The 23,333-nt window shown below is 48.4% G+C and overlaps 1 protein-coding gene across 3 annotated transcripts in view; it reads left to right on the top strand.

Annotated features, from left to right (window-relative positions):
• LOC138525698 (ICOS ligand-like) overlaps positions 1–23,333 on the top strand; it is a 289,305-nt gene that overhangs the window by 167,682 nt on the left and 98,290 nt on the right. For all 3 annotated transcript variants that reach the window (XM_069635795.1, XM_069635794.1, XM_069635792.1), the window contains exon 2: positions 7,823–7,928. In XM_069635795.1, the coding sequence (XP_069491896.1) occupies positions 7,921–7,928 (8 nt within the window). In that variant the 5' untranslated portion in view covers positions 7,823–7,920. The remainder of the gene's footprint in view (positions 1–7,822; positions 7,929–23,333) is intronic.

The raw sequence follows: 23,333 nt of genomic DNA, 5'->3' as shown, positions 1-23,333 counted from the left end.
AAGTTCTCTCCTGCTCTGTTGAGCAGGAGTGCCCTAGTGGGGATCGTTGGGCAGCAGACTAGCTCTCAAAGTGAGCATTAACAGCCCCCTATTTGTATTGGTCATATAACTGGTTGGGAAATGCCCTCGGGGAAAAAAGCCAGCACAAAACAAATATAACCTCCACAAGACAAGGAAACAACTTAATGCAGACAATTTGCACAGCAAGGAGATGGGAAGCGAAAAAGGAAACGTAAATAAGAAAGCAAAAAAGCCCGTCCTTACCGATCAAGGGGTGATTACTGGGTTTTTTCCGCCGAATCCCATCCCAGAAATTAACTCAATGATCATTGAGAAACCTGTTGTGCCCGATGTCAGTGGTGGCAGTCCAATGAGTTCAACGAACTTTGAAGATATCGACAACAACTCTTTGTTGGATCTTAGTCTGAGCATACAGAGGATGATGACTCCACAGATGTCCATGATGTCTGGAGGCAATGGCCTGACCCAGGGTGTTAACTCATTGGCCTCCCCTTTGAGATCTTTGGGTCAGCTAGCCACCTTGGGCAGACAATCAGCCTCCCCAAATATGGTAATGGTCCCTATGGAGGACGCCCCGAATATGGAGGAAGAAGATCTCACCTCTCCGTATCCCGGAGCAAACAAAATAGCAGAGATCCAATCCTCAGTAGCTTCTCTGCAATTTGCCCTTAAGATCTTGCTGCAAATGACAGGGCGAATATTGGCTAATACAAACTCACTTACAACGGCCAGGGTATTTGAAAACAAAGAGGATGTGGAGGCAGAAGTAAAGTTGTCTGAAGCCATTGTTATTGCTGAAGAGATCAATGACCGGCAAGATAAAGAACCTTCTTTAATTATGGAACAGAGTAAGGTGGTCTTTTTCTCACGTAAGCAGCGTAAAATGGTGAGGGCACAAAAGAATAAGAAAACGACTACTTTGGCCTCTCAGTGACATCTGGAGTATGCTCTAAAAAAGCAAAGAAAAGAGCGGCCAGAGCCAAGAAAAATAACGCCACAGGCGATGGTTGCCGGACCAGCTGGCTGATAACTGAGCAGGACAAGATGGAAGAGCGGGCAGAAGAGTTGGAACGATCAGAGAGTGAAGATCAGGTGGAAGAGGAAAGGCTGCTTCTGAGCCCAGATAAATTCCCCCAACCCTTACCAGGTATTGTTAAACCTGATAATAGACCAATAAGGCTGGTAGAAAATCAGATAGATGTGTCAGCCAACCGGATCTGTCTAATCAAGAACTTATATAAAAATGGTGAACGCAGATGGCTGCCACGATCCGAATTCCTGATCAGATTGCACTCAGTACCGGAATTACGTGTCCTGAAGTCTGACGATTTTCAGTTTGTGGAGCCACTGAAATGTCCTAATCCTTTCAGTGGCTCCTTACATTGTAAATTCATTTCTACTACACAGATGATTAGGAAATATCGTGAAGAGCTGAGGGCAGTGGACGTGGAGATCGATGCAGACCTGGACGAAATCGATCCCAGTTTCGACTATGAGGAGCTTGTCAGTCATGCAACGATAACTGACTGCCCCATTGTATCCAAGGGAAAGAAGGTTGAAGACGCAGGTGTCCAACTAGTTTTAAAATGGTTGGCGGAGTCCCTACCCGAGGTGTTAAACACTGAAATTTAACTCTATTATCTTGGAATTGCAGAGGGTTCGCCCATTTACTGTCATCGGAGGGTTCGGTTGACTTTGTTGCAAAACATAGTTGCATTTGTCTCCAAGAGACTTGGGCTATGGACACCCTGATATTAGATGGATATGTGAATTACAAGTCTTTTGCTAAAAAGAGTGAAAAAAGGAAGGCCGTTTGGGGGTCTGCTCAGAGGGGTAGTTAGCTCTCTGGCCTCTCGGCGGGTCATTTGTAACCCAGAGAACAATCTGATGGCAGTGGAGGTGGTCTACGGGCTCAAGGGAAATGGGGAAAAATTACTGTTGGTAAATCTCTATAATCGCCCCCCACGCCATGATAAAGAACAATTGCAAGAAGCTCTACATGACCTATTAGCATCCTGGTCAGCAAAACCAGGAAATATAGCTGCAATAGTGGTGGGTGATTTTAATTGCTTCATGGCTGGGGAGAGAGGGAGACCGACCCAGAACCCTTAGTTGAAGGAGAAACGTCTAATGGCACAGACTAAAATTGATCAGGAGGGGTTGGGATGGCTCCAATTATTTGACTTTTGGGACTTAGAAATGTTGAATGGTTGTACTCTGAGTGCCATCCTGGCAGGCACACACTCATCTTGTAGCACACTTGACTACATATTCCTGTGCCCTAAAATGCAATTTGGTGTGGAAGATATGGCAGTCATTTCAAATAAATAGAGCGACTATGCAGCGCTCCAGTGTATATTAAATGTCCTTTAAGGGGGCCCTGTGAAGAGCAATATGGGTAAAGTGTGCGTAGATAAAGCGGGCACAAGAATAAGGCGGTCTACTAAGAATATAAATCAGGCTGTTGAAGCTCTAGAGATTGAGAGATGGCCAAATTTACCGGATTTTAACGATATGACAATCAATTCAATCGAAGACTGGATCTTTGATTTTTCTGGCACGCACGCACGCACGCACCTGCCCCTATGCGCAGGGTGATAACATTGGAGGTCAACAAACTCCCTTTCAATAAGAGGATCAGAGATGCTAAGAGAGACTTCAGAAGGGACCTGCGTATTAGTAAGAAAATGATAGGCCCATTGGAAGAACTTCGGGCTGCGGGGAGGAAAATTAAAAATTAATATAGAGTCACTATTAAGGGTATAAAATACGCCGAAAGAACGGAGGCATACCAGAAATTAGTTCAGACCATTTGCTCTAAAAACTCTCAAAGCATCTGGTCACTCTTAAGTGAAGTAAGGGAGGTGGCGAAGGGACAACTGGTAAACCCAATTAGCGGTGTAGAATGGGAAAAAGTTCTGGAGAATCGTAATTCCATCATGCAGATAGAGGAGTCCATTTCATTTAGAGCAGCATCGCCAACTTTACCTTTTGATATATCATATAATGCTATAATTAGCAAGATAAAGGGCCTCATTACGACCCCGGCGCTAAACCATGGTGCTGTTAGCACCATGGTCCATGCCGGGGTCTGCCATGGTGAATGGCGGAATTTCAGCCCCATTCCAAGGTTGGCGGGGCGGTAATTCCCCATTCACCATGGGCCCTTCCCCATTCCCATTTTTGACCCATAGGGCTCAATGAGAATGGGGAAGGTGCTAAGTACGGTGCCGCAAATTGCGGCACCGTACTTGGCACCAAGGTCCCTTTGCGGCACCCTACTTTAACGACTGGAAAAACCAGCCGTTAAGGTCGGGGGTCCCGCAAAGGGACCTCGTAATCAGGCGTTAAGGGTTTAACGGCACCAACACCTTTTACGGCGCCGTTAAACCCTTAACGCCAGGGTCGTAATGAGGCCCAAAGACTCTGAAATCATCTAGAGCTCCTGGACCCAACGGGCTGGCCAACATAGTCATCAAAAGACAGCCCGATTTTTGGGCCAGACGGCTAACTATCTATTTAAGAAGATCATGGAGCAAGGTAGAATACCTAGCTCTTGGCAGACTGCTGTGCTGGTACCTGTATTTAGAAAGGGCAACCGGCTCGAACCTAATAACTATAGACTACTTTCTATGTTGGATGCAATAGGTAAATTGTTTGCGTCCTTACTGCTTAAAGAGCTGCAGGTATGGGTTGACGAGGCAAACATTTTACCCAAATTCCAATGTGGTTTTAGAAGAGGCTATTGTACTAGCCATAATATCAGGGTTATGGACCGACTGCGATCTAGGGCTGGCAGAGGGGGAGAGCCACTGTTATATGCACTTTATATTGATTTTAAAGCTGCGTTTGATTCGGTCCCTAGAGAACGGTTATGGCTAAAATTAGAAGCCTTGGGGTGCCCTGTTGGTATGTTGTATTACCTTATATCACTGCACAATAACACCTCAGTTAGGTTGAAATTAGATCAAGAAGGACATTTGACTGAAAAAGTTCAGCAAAATAGGGGGGTGAAACAGGGTTGTGTCACCGCCCCACTTGTGTATAACCTCTATTTCCATGACATTCCGGTGGCCATAACTGCTGCTAATAACTGTCCCCCAAAAATCGGTGCGGCTGCTTGCCCTGTGCTGACATATGCAGATGATCTAGTAGTCTTTGACCACACCATCAGTGGACTACGTAGATCTGCAATAGCGCTATGGGAGGGAGTATGCAGCAAGCATTGGTCTTACTATTACCCTTGACAAAACCAAGGTTCTGAGATTTACTAGCAAAAGAGTTTCTCGTGTTAGTCTCATCGTGGGTAAAGTGAAGATCTCGTACGTGCCGCAATATCACTACTTGGGAATCGATTTTGAGCCCAGTGGAGATTACGTGGCATGTAAACTATCTCGCACAATTCGAGCAGTGCAATTAACGGCTCTAATTGCTAGTTTCACTAAGAATCAGGGTGGCTTCACGCTATGGGGTAAGCGCCAACTTTACTTATTTATCCCAATGATGACCTATGGCTTAGAAGCTCTTTTTGACTCAGATCTTAAATGGCTCCAGGTCATCGAAGGGACATTTTGGCAACTGATCCTTGGTTTACCACCAGGAGTTCCCATGGCCCTCATAAGACTGGAGCTAGGTGTGCCTTCTCTTAGAGCCATAGTTATGAAAAAGAGGACAGGGTTCTTCCTGAAGATGAGCAGTGGAATTAACAACGCGCTGTTAACAGCAGTTTACCAGGAATTACTCAAGTAGCAAAATCCCTGCTCACCATTTGTGAGAATGACAAAATATCTAGCTGAAATAGGCTGGACTCGTAGAGGAGTGGGCTATTCAAAGTTGGTGCAGAATGCGCTAGATAAACGTGTTGAGTTGTGGGACTGGTTGGAGAACTATGCCCACCTCAACACGTTGAAAAGCTGCCACTTTGTGCAATATAGGCTTTACTCCTTCACAAAACCCCAGGCCTTTCTGAACCTCTGCCCATCCAAAAGGCTCTGACGCTTCATTCTACGCAGAATGGAACAGCTCCCGACTATGATGGTTATGGGGAGTAGAGAGCACATCCCCATTGAACAACGTATCTTTTGGTTATGTAATGTGTGCGATGCACGGGAGACAGCAAGACATTTGCTGACTCAATGTGATAGTATGACTAGTATAATTCATCATCATATTGGGAGGTATGCCCACGATCTGGCAACAATCAAGGAACAGTCCTTTTGGTACTATTGCACCAATTCTAAAAGTTTGCGGTTGATGACTGCCCTTTACAATATTTGGCTAAAGATTGAAGAAAAGCTGGGTAATAAAATGTGAATAATAGCAGGTGAGGTCCTGAGGACTGAAATAATATGTGAGTGATCTTGCCGGTGTTTACCTGAAGTCGTAGATTTGGGATTATATATATCTAGTTACCTTGATGTTAGATAGACAAGGGATTTGATCCCTTCTGCTTTGCCTTTATTGTAAGAACTCCAGACTTTCAAGGACCGCCTAATCTGTGTCTATTTGTACAAATAAGGATGGAAGGTTATCTGGGTTTTTTTCTTCTTTTTTTATGAACATTCTCTTTATGCATTTTGTATGTATTGTATGCTATATATGTTATTCGATCTTACTTTATTTTTTTACTTCATGTTTTATTATATTGTTTTAGTATATGTGTAAAGTTTATTATGTAAACTATATCACATTAAATAATTTAATTAATTAAAACCAGACTGATGGTCGTGGAGGCAACCAGCAGATTTAGTGTGGAAGGTGAGCTGGGAGCTACCCAGCTTCTCCAGAAGTTTGCCCTGGAAAGGGGTGATAGAGATGGGGTGGTAGTTTGCCAGAATGGAGGGGTCGGAGGAGGGTTTCTTAAGCATAGGGTGCACAAGGGAGTGCTTAAGAGAAGTTGTGAAAACTCCAGTGGCAAAAGAGAGATTGCAGAGACCAGTCAAGGCTGGGGCGAGAGAATCAATATTGTCCTTAATGGTTTTGGAAGGGCAGGGGTCCACCTGTTTGGATGAGGCCTTCAGACTTGTCTGGCGACCACATCAGGTGTGATGGGAGTGAGAGAGGAGAGTAATGGTGGAGGGGCCGAGGGAGGCTCTTGGGGTATTGTTGTATGATGTAGTGTGGAAGTGAGAGAGGAACGAATGTTGTGTGTTTTTGCGGTGAAGTGAGAAGCCCGGGCCAAGCAAAGGTCCTGGGTGGGTGTAACGGAAGAGGAGGCTGCTGCAGGATTGGCCAGTTCCTTACAGACTTTCAAAAGTTTGGCCGTGTTGTTTGATGCCGCAGAGATGCAGGCTTGAATAAAGACTCTTTTCTTGGTGTGGATGCAGAGTCGATATTGCCTTTGAAGGAGGCGGCAGGCCAGTTTGTCAGATGGTCTGCCTGATGCATTCCATATCCGTTCAGCTGCCCTACACTTGCGTTTAAGGGCAGCCAGATCAGAGTCGTACCAAGAGTTGCACTGTTTGGAAGGCTTCAGTTGGATCCACATGACAGGGGCAAGAGTGTCAAGGGTGTTGGAGATAGAGATTGAGGTTAGCGAGGGCTGTGCCAGGGTGCGAGTCAGCCACAGGAGTAGCAGGCCGAGAGTAGGTGGAGGCAAAGGCTGCCGCTGTCACTCTTTTCATGGGTCTGGTGACGTTGAATCTGAGTGGCTGCACCGGGTGTGCCGGTGCAAGGTGAGAGGAGAGCGTCAAGTGGGAAGAAAGAAGAGAGTGGCCCATCCAAGATGATGCAAGACAATGCAAGCTTCATTTTTCAATAGAAAGCAGTTTAACAATAGTTGGCATCTTTTAGCATCCTTAGTTTTCCAAAATGCTTATGAAATTCCTTTCCCAATAAATGCACAGTAGTATTTACTACAGATTTGTTAAATACACTGTATATAGCAAACATTATCATATTGCAATTGAAAGTATACGCTAGCAACTGTCAAAGTAATTAATAAGCCAGGGATATGAAACCAGATGTTTTGGACTACAACTCCCATCAGCCCTAGTTGGCATGCTCGATGGTGAGGCATCATGGGAGTTGTAGTCCAAATCATCTGGAGACATTCCTTTTTCAATAATTTACTGGTTAGCAAGTATATTATTAAAATCAGTTTAAGTACACTGCTTGTATATAGCACACAGTGTTTCTATTGCAGTAAAGTAGAGTACTGCAGTTACATTAGTCCAGTATGGCAACTGTATAAGATCCTATTATCATTTGGGGAACGTATCTCTATAGTGTTTCGTTATTCCAATATGCAATCTATGTAGAACCCAACATGAACAGGTTTCTGTCCTGCCGTTGCTCTCAATGCATGGACATTCTTCAGAGGGTATACAACATTACTAAAGAATCCTTCTAAATAACTCCATACTGGTTAAGCAATTGACTGGGGGGTAGAGGGAAAATCTATATATAAGTATTTAATCATAGAGTTATCAATTGCATTTATTAAAAAAAGACGAGTATATCAATACCTACAATATGGTCTCATACAGTTAGCATAGTGAACTAATTCGGATTTCACATAATATTGTGGTGATATGTTCCCAAATGAAACACGGTTTCATATAGTTAGCTTGTTGCAGATAGAATTTTAGACAATGCTCTTATCTGATGTGTCGTCAGGTTTCTGTAATTTCTTCTGGACTGTATCCAATTTTCATGATTGTGTATAAGTTCATATATTCATGTATATTTTGGATTGATTAAATTGAGTGGTGAGGAGTAATGGATTACCAGGTGCAATGAAATGACATGGCCACCCAAAATATGGTCTCCTTTACATGAATTCTTTACTTCTCTCCCACAGGTGCCGTAGGCCAGTGCACTGGAGACTAGAAATGTAGGCCTTGGCCCCATCCGCCAACTTGCCTTTGCAGGCTCAGGATCGATCAGAAAAAAGCAGCAATGGCCAGGTAAAACCGCCTCGCGTGATTGCCTGTGTTCATGGTGATTGCTTGTGTTGATGGTTTGCAAATTTGACTTCCATGCCTCGTGCAAGGAAGGAAGACTCACTGACATGGGTGCTGCGCGTAGGTGAAAGGTTCAGATCCCATTTCTCCAGGATAAACGCTGAGCCAGAGCTGATCTGAGGGGCTCATGGAGGGTGGGAACAGTGCAAGGCCATGTTTTCTGTAATGGCTTGCATGGTGCTGTACTACGGTCGACATTCGGTTACTATTTAACTGGTGCAGGACACTGCCCAGCCTTTAGTGAAGAGGTCTGTCACCTCTGGCTCCCCAGATATATCTCCCGCGATACCTCATCATTGACTAGGCTGCCTGGGTGTTGTAGTCCGAAACATCTGGAGCGCTGAAGGTTGCAAACTACTTTTCTAGGGCAGTGGTCTTCAAACTGTGGGGCTGGCCCCCCCTGGGTGCGCCCAAAGTGTGTTTGGGGTGGTATGGGGGGGCGTGAGAAACTTCCAAAGAGGATTACAGTGACTGATTTAATAGAAAATATCAGCAGAAATGGCATCTGGGGGCGGCCCAGCAGCATTACTTTTACTCAAGGGCATACAAAAGTTTGGCAGGTATATAGATGCTGAAGGCCCATGAGGAGCTCTAAGAGAATTTAGCTTTGTAGGCCCGAGTGAAGCGAGGATCTCAGCTCAGAGTAAAAAAAAAAAAGTCAAAAAGGCAAGTCGGAGATGATGTCTGGCACTTCCGGGCCTGCTGTGAGTGTGGGAACGCCTGTGAAGCGCTTATCATCTTGTGGGCCTAGAGCATTGAGATAGACGTCAAATTCTTTCATCTAACAGGACCAGCTGGGCCCAGGTTGGTGGTGTCCGTCATATGAAATGGAATTATTGACGGTATGGGGAATTAGTTCCTCCCTTGTTGTGCTGGTGCGGCGGGGCCTTGGTCAGGCACCTGTCACCAATCCTCCGACTTGCGGGTGGGGTACGGCGGTCCCTCAGGGCTGATTGCAGGTGCTAAACAGCTCTCTGCTCTGTGAGTCAGCTTTTCTGTGGGTACAGGGTCCTGTTTCCCTCCTTTTATGTGTGTTGCCCTTCTCTTGTAATGTCACTGGTGGATGGCCAGTACTGGTGTGCCCCTGGTGAGCCACTGTGCTCTTGTCCCTGTCTGAAGTCGGCCTTGGGTATATACCCTGCGTGCATGTGTGGGTAGCAGTCTGGCCTGAGCACTTCCTTGGCACTACGTGTGTGCTTTCTGCTGTTGCTGGCGTCGGGACACTCATCATGGATATGCAGGGCTAGTAATAGGGCTTCCTGTGTAGGGCTTGCAGCGGGGCCTCTTGTTACCGGAACATCTGGCCGCTGTGGGCGGTGCGGCTCCTTATTTCTGGGCAGACAGCTTTCTGGGAGGCAGTCATGCTCTCCTTGGGCCACTATCTCGGCGCAGGGCTGCGTTATAATGCGTGCTGCTGGCAGGCTCGGCAGCACGCTGGGGAGCAGCAGGAAAGGCAGACTGCTCAAGCGGGGCCAACAATCTTATAAGCTTACATGTGTAAGCAGTGATGGAGGCCATAGAGCTGACCTGTTTGTGGAAGGAGAGGGTAGAGTCAAGGTAAATACCAAGGGTTTTCAATTCCCTGGCTACCTTGATAGAGTTGCCATCTATGGTGAAGCTGGAGTAATTATGGTCCAATTTGTTTAGGTTAGTGGTGGATCCCAGGATGATGAGTTCAGTCTTGTCATCATTCAGGAATAGACTTTGGGAAGCCATCCATGCCTGAATGATGAGGTACACCTTGTTCACCAAGGCCAAATCCGTGTTGTAATCTCCCGTCAGCGGGATGAGGATCTGGTATCATCGGCATAGTTAGTGTAGGTGATACCCAGACCGTCGAGATCGTCAAACAGGGGCTTAGTGAACACATTGTACAGTGTGGGGGAGATGCAAGAACTCTGAGGGACCCCACATGTGATGGGGATGGGGTCAGCAGAAGCCGAAGTGGAAAAGACACACATGGATCTGTTACTCAGGAATGACTTAATCCAGCCAATGGCTTCTTGGGAGAAGTGGGCAGCCGAGTCTAAGTGGTTGCATCGGATTTTGTGATCAACAAGATGCTGCCGAGAGGTCTAGGAGAATCAGTAAGGCAGTTTTCCCATTATCTCTCAGAGTGTCAATTTGAGCCTTGAAAGCAATGAGAGCAGTTTCTGTCCCGTGTTGGGGTCTAAAGCCTGATTGCCAGATACCTAGGAGATGGTTTTGTTCGAGGTATTTTTGTATTTGTTGATAGGCTGTCTTGTCTAGGATTTTAAGCAGGAAGGGGATGGTGGTGATCGGTCTGTAGTTCGTGGGTATAGAGGGGTCTAGGGAGGGTTTTTTTAGTAAGGGGAGGACCCAAGATTCTTTGAGGTTGTTGGGGACAGTACCTGATGAGAAAGAGGCGTTGATTAGTTTGGTAATGAATGGTGAGAGGTCTCTTGCTGCATCTTTGATTATTTGTTGTGGGCAAAGGTCGCCTTGGCAATTTCATGGTTTGAGGCTGAGTATGATTTTTTTCCACTTCTAGCGTGGAGACTTTGGAAAAGCTCAAGCGGGTGAGTGGGCTGGGGGTGGGGTGCTGATGAGTGGGGCGCAGGGGGGTGTTGTTAGAGTTAGAGGAGTTGGTTAGTACCTCTTTCTTGTTGTTAATTTTGATTTGAAGGCCTGCGACTTTATTGGAGAGGGCATTTTGGACAGTGGTACACACTTGTTTATCTTTCATACAAGTGTCTGGCGCTGTGATAGGTGATTCCAGCTCTTTTAAGATGGTAAACAGTTCTTTAGTACTGGGTTTGGCTTGTAGAATTCTCTGGTTGTACGATTCTTGTTTGGCAAGGATAATTTCTTTTTTATAAGTGGAGACTATTTTGTTAAGGATCAGCTTGTTGATGTCTGTGGGGGATTGTCTCCATATTTGTTCCTTTTTACGTTTCTCTAATCTGAGAGCTTTTAAGTGGGCAGTGAACCAGGTGTTCAGGTGTTTTATCGGCTTACATTTTCTCAGTTTTAGTGGTGCGTTAACGTCTAAGGCTGACCGCATACTATTGTAGCTTTCGACAAGATGGTGGGGGTTGGAGTTGGCTGGGAGATGGTTCAGGTTGGGAGAATGAGGGGGGATGAGTTTTTCTACAGTTATGTTTTTCTTGCTTCTCGTCGGGATAGCTATGGCTAATGATTTATTCGTGATGGGGCTTGAAACCTCAAGTCTAAAAGTCAGGAGGTGGTGGTCAGACCCTGGTTGCGGGGTGATGGCGGTAATGGAAGCCACACAGTTATGGTCTGCTATCCAGTCAAGGGTTCTCCCTTTGTTGTATGTGGGGGTGGACACTCTTTGGGTGAAGCCTAATTCTAACAAGGTGTCGTTGATGCTGGTCGCTTGGGGGTCTTTGGGGTCATTGAAGCCAAGGTTAAAATCTCCAAGGAGAAGGCTCTGGGAAGTGTTTTTTAAGTTGTTGGAGAGGATAGAATTAAGGTCTTCCTCGAAGGAGCCTAGAGGTCCCAGAGGTCTGTAAAGTAAGTGGAGGGTAATGGTTTGGGAGTTGGCGGTGGGGAGCTTAGCTGTGAGAGATTCAGTTAAGGTTGGTGGTGTCTAGTTTAAAGTTGAGGTGAGTTTTGGCGATTATGGCGAGGCCTTTGCCTCTAGATTCTGTTCTGTCCGCTCGGAGGATGGTAAAATCCTCAGGGATGGCTAGCGAGAGAGCTGGGCCAGCGGCTGCATGAAGCTAGGACTCAGTGATGGCTATAAAGTCTAGTTCTTCTTTTAGGATGAGGTCTTCTATATCTGTAGCATGTGCTACTACAGATCTCGCATTAATTAATGCGCCTCTTATAGGCAGGGTGGTAGTTTAACTAACAGTAGGTGTGGTGGTTAATGTGCGAGCCTTTTGCTTAGTTGTGGTATTGGTTCGGCTAAGCTTAAGTAGGTCTGTGAGGTTGTTGGTAGGGCTAACCACGGGTGATGACAGGGACCAGTTGGTCAGTTTAGTCTGGATAGTGTCCCTTGCTCTAGGCTCATATATTTTGGGTAGTCTGGCGCGTAGTTTGGAGTTTCTGGCAGAAAGGCTGCATGGCGTAGAGGGGTACATGGTGAGTAGGGGGGAGGGATATATGTGCGTCGGGCTAGGGGGGGCTGAGATTACTAGATACGTGGATAAGGTGGAGAATGACTCTCAGCAAAGCTGAGTAAATACCTGGTAGGTACATTCTGGTGGGTAGAGGTAAGGAGCAATGGACATGTGTCTACTAGCTGCTAGTTACTAGATGGGCCTGCGTCAGGTTTAGGTAGCTAAATGCGAGAATCACAGAAACAGCAAAAATCACACTGGAATGCATGGAGTAGATGTGGGCAGTGTTTCACCTAAATGGGAGAATCACAGAAACAAATGCGAGAATCACAGAAACAGCAAAAATCACATGGGTTTACACATCACTTTGTGACCCAAGAAGAGCAATTGTGAGTAGGAGACTCGGTGTTAGAGTATAGGGTGCCTGAATCAGAATTTATTGGATTTGGAGTGGCCAAGTAAGGCTTATAGTGTGTAGCAAGAGTTACCTCTAATAGATTGTCCAGCATGCAGCATTCTCTGTAGGCGCATGGGCAGGGGGTCAGGCCCTGGGCTCTGGTCAGCTCGGGACAGTCTCCGGACAGTTGTTAGCCTTACCCTCAGGGCCTTTCCAGAAAGGGCCTGCTCACGTCTGCCGGCTTCCGATAGGCTGTAGTAGGCAGGGCAGGGGCCAATCAGCAGGAGGCTCTTCTCTGCTGTGTGGATTGGGCAAGGCACATCAGGCCTTAAACACAGGGGCGGCCATCTTAGTAAAATAAACACCTCGTGTGTTTCAATGGCGTTACAAGAAGTGTTGGTCTTCAAAGTGGGCAGCACGGGTTATTTGCTAACTGTGTGCAAAGTGGGACATGCACAACGTTATTAGTAAGAATGTTGGCGGCTACAGCGCATAACGCGCAAAAAGCGGCCGAAATTGGGACGCTGCTACCTATTTGTTGACAGTGGGCAGCATACCTCCAGGTGGGCTCATCATTGAAGGGGAAAGGGATCCACTGCTCCTGCAACGATCCGGAGCTCCTGCTCCTGCTCAGGAAGAGCTGCGAGTCGCTTAGTTGTGATGCAGACCAGTAATTTATTGCCAAATCCAATACTACAGAAAAGACTGAAAAGAGAAGAGGTGTTAGGAGGCAGAACATCTCTTAGAAATGGCACATGGCAACATGGCAGCATTTTTCCTTTTTTTTTGTTTAGACTTTCTCCACCATATGAACCCATGTACGCTTGTGTTACCATATTGGTACCAATTGGCAGTTCTGTAAAGTGTGCACCAACCGTTCATTTACATGGCCAAAATGGATCTGTCTGGCTTTCTTCCTCATGGCCTCTCTTCAATTTTGATTTGAGGAATGTGTAACGTGCTTGAAATGGACCAAACTATATAATAGCGCAGATGACGTCTGCTGATATAGATTACCAGAATTGTTTCAATACCCACACTCCATCTATGCTTGTAAGTATTTCGGAAGGCCCAGAATAGATGAAATTTGTTAAGCAGCATGAACCGTTTCACCTGGGCCGCCATCACTCGTCCATTGCTCAATTCGGCCAAGGCCATCCACCCTACCCGCCTCCTCTTTGTCGGTGGAGCCTTGAAGCCGCCGAAATGTAAGTGTGCGTGCCTGCTGTCGTCTTTTGGCGTACCAGTAGGCTGCTTCGGACAATGGATGGGGCTTAAGCCACCCCTCTACATGTAGGCAGACTTCAGGAGTCCCATACAACTCCATCTTGATCTTTTGAAGCACACACTCGTGATTTGGTTGAACTGTTGAACGCCATCAATTTCTTTTTGAGCTTTCTCATCAATTTGGTGCTTTTAAAAATGAGAGGGGGGGGGGACTCTGCAATTTCCGCCTACCATCTTTGATGGTTGTGTTATGCAAAGTTTATGGGAGGATGGGTTGTGTGCATCTTGAAGATTGGTGTACCCCAAGCATGATTTTGTCACTTCCACTGGCAGATTTTCAGAAGGGCATTGGAAATGTGACCAGGCCTTCACACTCTACCTTATTATGCAGAAATGTGTCATCTTTGAAAAGGAGAACCTAAATGTTTTTTATGTAGAGTTCATTATTAATGGCAATCTCTAACTAATGTGAGGATTCACTTGGGTGTCACAAGTTGTAACAAATGACTTAACAAGTATATTCAAGTGTATGCCTTTTTTTAAGGTGTCTGGATTGTTAGGGTTTTATAGTGTCCCCTGACACTTACCGTGGACATTGTTCTTTCCTGGGTTAGTCCCCAAGGTACATTTTATGTACTTCATCTCGTCCTTCTCTTCAGCATGTCTCCTGGATGGGGGGGGGGTCCTAACCTCTTCATTCTCTGCCTCCTCTGGGGCACTTCTTCCTCTCTACTCTTTCCTTCTCTTGTCGGGGGGCCTCTGCCCTTTCCTTCTCTTGTCAGGGGGCCTCTGCCCTTTCCTCCTTGTCAGGGGGGCCTCTGCCCTTTCCTCTTATTATCAGGGGGGCAGGCCTCTGCCCTTTCCGCCTCTTGTCAGGGGGGCCTCTGCCCTTTCCTCCTCTTGTTGGTGGGACCACTGCCCTTTCTTTCTCTTGTTGGGGTGTGGGGGGGCTCTGGTCTTTCCTGAATTCTAGTCTCCGGCGTTCTCGTGCGGTCTCCAGGTTTGACATCTGTCTCTCCTATCCAAGTCTTACAAAGCCTCTACTCTCCAGGAGTTAGAATTTTCATTTTCCCTCCAGGTCTTGCAATCTGCCACCAATGCAAGCTAGTATGCCCACATAAAAACAGGCATCATGCTGGTGTTGCCCTTGATGCCCAGTAACCAATGCCATGCCATAGTATGAAATCCTGTCGTGGCTGTCATTGCACAAGCAGACACCCCTCCCCCCTGTTTACACCCGCAATCAGAGGCCTGCTCCCTGGCACACATGCATTATTACTGCATTGCATTAATTCACTTGCGTACCCATACAACATCAAATCTCTAGTTTGTCTGGACTTCAGATGCTGCCTGCAATGAGGTCCCCCAACCCCCCAGCTTCCATGCAGCAAGAACCTTTGAGAGGTTTCTGATTCCTGCACCTGCAAGGTGGACCCAGTGGCTCCTTAACGCTGCTCAGGAGAACCTAAATGTGTGGGGAGGTATGGGAGCTCCCACTACGCACATTTAGGTTCGTAGTTCCTCTGTCTGCATCCCAACAGGTCATGCAAAGCTGGACCACAGCTTTCCATTGGTCCTTTGGGCATGTGCACTGGGATACCGTTACCATTTGACAGTGAAAGTCAGTCCAGGAGATCTGCCTGCACTGCTGGCTGCAGCAGAGGGAGCCCTCACCATTATCACTGGGTTGCTTTTGGCTCATCCATAATGGATGGCAGGTTGGCACCCCATTATGGCCAAGCCACCCCTGGTAAGTAACGTCTCGTCCCGAGGTAGTTCTGCAAGCTCATCAAACTCTGCCAGGGTATTTCTGGGATACTTCTGGATGGATTCCAGGAATACATTTTCCAAAGATAACGTTAATTTTATTCATTTTTTCCCTTTTTTTTCTTCTACTCATTCCCACCTTCGATGCGGCCCTAAAATGGTTAATGGATAGTGGTGGTTCATTCCACTCCTGTAAATCTGGGTATTCCATCAAACCCTGAATCCACTGGATGGTAATTTTGGCAATATTGTGTAAATACGGCTGAAATAACCATTACTGCTAAACCAGTAATGAGCCCTAAATTATAGTTTGTTTTGGCTATCAGGTGGTGCTGAAAGTGATTCCTTTAAGCCAAAACTACTGTCATTAAAATAAGAGCTTTAACAAAAGAGCTTCAAATAGAGGCTTTGAATAAGGGTCTGTAATGCCTTTCAATGGAGATGACATGTGAGGATGGATGCCTAGGCTTTTTGCGTCGTTTGGCTATGTGTCCACCCATTTAACACCCATCTCCACGTCAAATCTATCATTTTCCACCCATTCCCACCCAAAACCACACCCCTTCAATGCATTTGTATTGTGTGCTGAATTTGGCAGGCATTTTTACTTCCAAAATGTTGGCCGTCATATGTTAATGTTTCTAAAAAGTTATTTGATTTATATAAAAAATATATGCTAGTGCTTTTAAGTTATGTAATATAACTGTATTTTGTATTAAAAATAAACAACTCACTGTTAGTTTTGTTGCAAAATGTCTCTGAAAGGTCCATGTACTTATTTGTGGGTGTTGGTCTAATGCATAGTGATGTAAGCATACCTGATTGGATGTGCAGTTTTGTGATGTCATTATGATGTGATTTGGTGCAGTATGTGCTCCCCCCGCCCCCAAGGTAGCCATTTAGTTTCACAGAATCATGTAGCCGAGCAGGGCTCTAAGGGCTACCCTGCACATATTCAGTGTGAAAACAAGCAGGACAAATGGCGGGCGAACGCGCCAGTGAAGATGGCAAGGCGGGCGCCGCCCCTTAGTGGCGGCGGGCCAGCCGCCCCCCCCACGGGACTATTGGTCAGGGGGGCAGGAGGGAGAGAGGCACACGTTAGCCCACCCCCCTGAAGCGCACGAAACATGAGGGGCGGGGCGGGAAACCGAGGAGAAGTCAGCCCATAAAGGCAGGGGCGTTGGAGAACAATCACACATTCTCCCTCGGTTTCCCGCCTCACTGGATCATCGTTTCGTTTCCTGGGTCGCCGGATCGTTGTCGTGCTTGCGGGGCTTCGTGGACGTCGGGGTTCGTTAACAGGCGGGGGCAGGGAATCAGAGAGTGGTCGTTGGCGAGTTCCTGTCGCAGCAGGTTTCGGTTCCGGACGGGAAACAAAGGTATGTGGAAAAATGCGTGGCTAGATAGGCAGGGGGGCCGAGGGGAGCGTCTTAGCGGTTGTCGACCAGCGTGAGGGTGTAGCATGGTGGGAGAGGGGGGAGGAGGACGAAAAAAAAAAGGGGCCGTTCAAGTGGTAATACAAGGTTAAGGGAGCGGCGGTAGTTTAGTGGGTTTCACGAGCATGCTCGGGGGGCAAGGGGGGAATGGACGGGTGGTCAGTCATTCACTTTGCGTCCGCATTTGTCATTCGGTGGGGCGCGAATGGGGTGCCCGGTTGGGGTGCGGTTTTGGGCGGTCGAGGGGCCTGCCTTGGCATTTCAGCAGGGCGCAAGTGGTAGGGGCTTGGTCTGGGAGGGGTGGGGATCCAGGTGGTGGTCCAGCGTCCAGAGTGTCCGGCCCGTGTTTTTCATGAACGTGTATGCGGGGGAGCTTGCATTTCACGGCGTTCGGTATTTACAGGGGCTTGTTAGCAGTTTGTGTTGACTCAGTTCGAGTCCAAGGTCTGGAATCTTCTGGGCGGGTTTTGCAGTGGGATCAAGTTGAAGGGGGCAGAGAACAGGGGGCAGCATTGCAGAACTCTGCATCGCATGGGTGGTGGTGGCAGTGGGCTGCGCAGGCTGTGTGTGCGGGCGGGCCTTTGTGTGCAGTTGGTTGGATATGAGTGGTGAAAGGGGGGGGGGAGATGTTGTTTCTATTTCGATGGCCGTCGCGCCGCGTGTTGTACGAGCAGAGGCAGTGGGTTTGTGTTGGAGGAAGGCAGCATGCGGTTGCTATTTCAAAGGGGCGCCGCAACACAGGAATTGTTTAAGCAAGGGCAGGTGTTTCCCGGGGCCGATGGCCGCCGCGCCAGGTGTGGCGGGGTCGAGGAGGGGCGGCCTGCTTTTGTTTGTTTTGCGGGTGCTGGGCCACGTTTCCATGGGCTCGAGTGAAAGTAGCATGTTTGTAGTTGGTGTTTCGGGGGGTCGACGACATTGTGGTTCTTCAGGATGGCCGACGCCGAAGTGCTCAGGGGTTTGCTCGGCATGCGGGGCCTTCGTTGGAGGGACTACGAGTTCATGGGGGGTAGGGGGGGCAGACGTGGTAATGTTGTGGGGGTAAATGCCATAACAGCCATAACAGGTTTGGGGGACACCCTCACGGGTGGCATGGCAGTGTGTGGTTTAAGCAAATAAATAGATGTGGGCACTGCCGTTTGGCACGCTCCTGTTTTATCTAGCGTACTTAAAGGACTTCCAAGTTCGCATATGCCTGGGTTAATACAGCAGTTTCCTCAGGCAAGGTTTTATTGTGTGGCAAACAGTGGTATCTGTTTACGATGAGTGGAAGCTGCGGTCACTTAGAGTAATTCATTGCATGTTACTCAATGCGCAAGGTATGCAGAGGCGTGACGGGGTTGGATCAGCCGTGGGGGAGGAAGTTCCTATCTTTATCTCTCTCTATCTCTCTCTATCTCTATATATCTCTCTCTATCTCTCTCTCTATCTCTCTCGATCCCTCTCTCTTTCCTCTCTACCTCTCTCTCTCTACCTCGCTCCATCTCTCTCTCTCTACCTCTCTTTCCCTAACTATGTCTCTAGAGTGCCATAAATCCCACCCAAAACGGCGGCTTTAAATGCAGAGAGTTACTTTAAAACCCAGGAGTTACTCATTGGCTGAGCCAGCTAAACTGATGAGCTAAAGAACAAGCTGGCAGCGTCAAGTGACGCGAGAAACATTTATTGTTGGGTGCGTGGCAAAGCGGTAAATGGGATCACATTCCCCGCAACACCGCACCCAGCAAGAAAAATGAGTAAAATGTAAAATGAATAAATATGCATTTTCCAAGGGCCAGGTAGTGTCCGAACAGTCAGGGAGTCGGGAAGGTTCTTCCTCTCGGATCAAAGGGCATTTCATAGGTGAATTTGTGCCATTTTTTAAGGTTCACCAGGGCGTGGGAATATGGCTCGCAGCGAATGCCCCCGGAACACGACACGGGAAAGTGAATTGAGTTAATTTTCACAGTTAAGTCCCGGCCATTTGCGTGGTCACGTATGTATCTTCACGAATCTGCATGGGATAAGGCTTGGCAGGGCTGTGGATGTGAAAGATGGGCCATCTTGAACAATACTTCCAGGGCCTCTTGGGGGTCCAAGCGCATCTGGGTTTCACAGTATAAAGTTGATTGGGTGTTGTGCAATAAGGAAACAGGAGGAACGCCATTACAACGTCCCATTGTTGGAATGAATGGGTGGCAGAGACGGACAGGTCGCGGGATGGGTGATAAAGGGTCATAAGGGGGTAATCAGTTACATAAGTAGTGGCAAGGGACAAGCATTGGCACAGGTGGGCACAGCTAAACAAGTTTTATGTACTCCACAGTGACCTAAACATTTGTTTTACATAGGTCAACATGTCGGTACATGCAAGTGCAGTTAACACCGGGCTGGAGGTGGTAGAGCTCGTGCTATCGGAAGACGGCCAGACAGTGGAGGAAGCAGCCGGACCATCAACCACGGGGCGAGGAATGGACGCACAATCTTGGGCTGAATTTCTAGCCCTCACCGAGGTCCTGGGGTGGCAGGCTGCCATGGCAAGGATGGGGGGGCCCGACAATCGCCAACATAGTCGCCACCCCGGGAAGCAACCCAGAGGGTGGCAAAACCGTGCCGGAGAACAAGGATTCGACAAGTGGCGAAGGCATGGGGGGCCACGAGAACTCACCTGCGGGTGGGGGTCAGGAGGGGGGCCCCCCACGGAAGCATATGGCGAAAACAAGCGGGGGCCCACACGTAAAAAAGACAAAAAGGGACTTGGAGGAAGAACTGGCAGCTTTAAAAGCGAAGTTGGGGGCGACACCTTCACCACCCACAACCACGCCAAATGTACCAACGCCTGCACAGCCGCCCGCCCCGCCGCCTAAGGCCCAACCTAAATTGATAACACCGCCAGACCGGGTGGCCGGGTCGGTACCAGGCAGTGTGCCTGTAGGTGGTGATGGTGAGTCGGAATTCATACAAAAAATTGTAAGGGCAGTGTTGGCAGCGCAAGGGGCAACGGCCGCATCTGTCCCCATAGCAAGCAGGGCACCTGGGGTGGCCGCCACGGGAGCAAGCAAGGTCTGGGAGGGGGGGGAAGACGGGGCAATAAGCGGCACCCCAGCCACTGGCGCCACATTCAGCACCGGGGTAGAGGGCACGAATACCAAATTACCGCCAGCAACAGGTGGCAATTACTCAGCATGGCTTTTGCCTGAGTGGGTGAAGCAAGAAATTTGGGAGGGCAAGTTCATTGACATATTATCCCTCTTGGAACACGAAACAAAGGGCAATGACACACTGCGGGGAACAGGAGGGAGGGAATTAGCCAAGGCCAGGAAAAGAGTGAGGCCTGCAGAAACCCTGGAAAATTGGCTCGCAGCATTTAAGATATTGTCCCAGACTCTTAATCAAAAGGACCCAGACCTGGGTCCACACTTGATGGCATACAGGGCATGTGTTATACATGAATATAATCAACAGGGCGGAAATGAATGGTTCTTGAGAGACCAGCGATTTCGTCTACGAATGGAACATGATCCCAAACTGAAATGGAATCATAAGTCAGTCGAGGACTGGCTGGAGTCTTCCAGTGGGACAATAGAGCAAGCGGATGGGACAATCATCCTGGCGGGAGGGCGCATCAATCCCTGGGCAGAGGCAGGGGAAGGACGCTCGGCAGTCGGGGCAGGGTTAAACAGGGAAGCTACGGCCCCCAGACCAGTGGCACCAAGGGAGGGGAGGATGGAAATGACAGCATGGGCCAATAACATGGGGCCGCAACCGGTCCGGAGTAATACAAGTACAGTACAGCCGGTTCTCACGGAAGCAATATCAAGGCCAACTGGGGCAGGGCAAACGAACACCGTTAGCGGGAGTACACCGGATTGCTGCAGATTTTACAATGAGGGGTTATGCAACTGGGGCGCGACTTGCAAATTCAGACATGCTTGCTCTGCGTGCGGGACCCACGGTCACCCAGCGCGGATGTGCAGGGGAAGGCCAGCGGCAAGCAATCAACCAAAATAAGCGCCGGGGGGGGCTTCAATAGGGAACATCTGGGACAATGGTCTAATGGTGTCAATATATGCGGTCATTTCGTATCAAAACAAACTCTGTATACTAAAATAAACAATTTTCTTTTAAGGTGCCTCGACAATTGGTTCATCAAGAAAGGGGGGGGGGAGGGCATTCACGGCACCGGGAGCAGGCACAAGAGCCAGCAATGGTAATGATGGGGGCAGGGGGAACAAAAGGGGGGGGGCAGGGGGAGCCGGGTAATGGCCTTAATAACAAGGGGTTTTCCCCCATCAAGGTCGATAGCTTGCTCACATGGCTGGCACAGTACCCGGCTTCCCTGGGGAGGGACACATTAGCCCAGGGGTTCGTGGAGGGGTTCCGCATTCCTTACCAAGGACGCATGGGGGCCAGAACAGCGAATAACTCCAAGTCTATTTTCGAGTGGGCCGATGTGGCCAGGGCAAAGATCAACAAAGAAATTGAATTAGGAAGGATAGCAGGACCCTAACAGGGTCCCCCATTGAGCAACCTCATCATCTCCCCATTGGGGATGGTACCGAAGAAGGAACCTGGGAAGTTTCGCCTCATACATAACTTGTCGCACCCCAAAGGAGGCTCAGTGAATGATGGATTGGACATAGAGGCTTGCTCAGTAACTTACGCATCGTTTGACCAGGCCATAAGCTTAGCACGGGCAGCGGGAAAAGGGGCGCTCTTGGCGAAGGTGGACATAGAAGCAGCATTTAGGTTGCTCCCTGTTTACCCGGACAGTTTCTTCCTCCTAGGCTTCCAGTTTGAGGGACAGGTGTATGTGGATAAGTGCATGCCAATGGGGTGCAGCATCTCATGCGCATATTTTGAAGCATTTAGTTCCTTCCTCGAATGGGCACTCAATAAAAGGGAGGGCAGGGGGGGGGGGAACGCATTATTTGGATGATTTTCTGTTCATAGGAAGAGGGGGCATGAATATTTGCGCAGCACTTCTCGATAATTTCTTGGTATTAACTGAGAAGTTGGGAGTACCTCTGGCGTGTGACAAAACACAGGGACCCTGCACCAAGTTAACTTACCTGGGGATAGAAATAGACACAGTGGAAGGGGCATGCAGATTACTGGCAGAGAAGATAGAGGAATTTATTGGCGACATAGATAGGGCATTATACGGGGAGAAGGTAACCATAAAAACCATTCAATCTTTGGTGGGCAAGTTCAATTTTGCCGCCAGGGTGATACCGGCCGGAAGAGTTTTTGCAAGACGTCTGGCGGCAGCGACAGGAAGGCACGAAAAAGGGTGGCATAAGATACGCCTCGGGGCGGGTGTGAGGGAAGACCTCAAAGTATGGCGCGCCTTTTTAAGAGAATTTAATGGGGTATGCATATGGCAGGCCCCTTGGATGGCATGAGCACAGTTACAGTTGTTCACCGACGCGCCAGGTAGGGTGGGATTTGGGGCAATATTAAGAAAGGAATGGTGCCGGGCCGACTGGCCTAAGGCATGGGTGAGGAAGGGGCTGTGCAAAAACATCAACATGTTGGAACTATTCCCAGTGGTGGCAGCAATGCACATTTGGTCGCGCGAACTGTGTAACAAACGATTAGTGGTGTGGTCGGACAATATGGCAGTGGTGCAGGCGGTGAACACGCATTCAGCAAAATGCCCGGCCACGTTGTGCCTACTACGCCACATGGTTCGCAAATGCCTGGTGATGAATGCAGCCGTCAAAGCGCGGCACGTACCTGGGGTGGATAACACAGCGGCTGATGCACTTTCTCGTTCACAGATGACACGATTCAGGAAAGCGCACATCCAAGCACAGCTCATCATGACTCCGTTCGACAAGGAACTATGGCAGCTAGTGAGTTGGGTCAAGGAATGAGGCGGCTCGCTTCCAGAGCATTAGCGGGGAGCACCTGGAGTCGATACAAGGCCAATTACGATACATTCTTGGAGCACACCAAACATTTGGGGGGAGACAACGTGGTAGAGAGGGTGGACTGTTTTGTGCTCTGGGCAAAGGGGGCAGGAAAATCAAGATCATGGCTGGCGGGGCATCTTAGCGCAGTGGCATTTCATAGCCAGCTGGCAGGCCAGCATGACCCAACGAAGGGTTTTTTGGTAAGAGCTGCACTAAAAGGCTGGAACTGGGGCGGGGTGGCCACGGCATCAACCCCATCAACTCTAGTGAGGAAACCCATTGGTTTTGAACTATTACAGAAGGTTATGACGGCAACTACAGGGGTGTGCCACTCGCAATATGAAAGCATTATGATCAAAGCATGCTTCGCATTGGCCTTTTTTGGGGCCCTATGGATTAGTGAGTTAGTGGCGAAAGCCAAGAATGACCAGATCTTCAGAGCCTTACTATGGGGAGATGTACGCCATATAGGAGGGGGGATATCAGTCAACATCAGGATATCAAAAACAAACCAGAAGGCCAAGGGAAGCGAGCTGGTGTTGGCCAGACTGGGACAGGAGGCGTTTTGTCCGGTTGAG

Source organism: Ambystoma mexicanum, chromosome 7p (genome assembly GCF_040938575.1).
Source record: "Ambystoma mexicanum isolate Mex_15411 chromosome 7p, UKY_AmexF1_1, whole genome shotgun sequence".
NCBI classification, from domain to species: domain Eukaryota; kingdom Metazoa; phylum Chordata; class Amphibia; order Caudata; family Ambystomatidae; genus Ambystoma; species Ambystoma mexicanum.
Note: the sequence above shows the minus strand (reverse complement) of the source record. Positions and strands in the feature narration are given on the sequence as shown.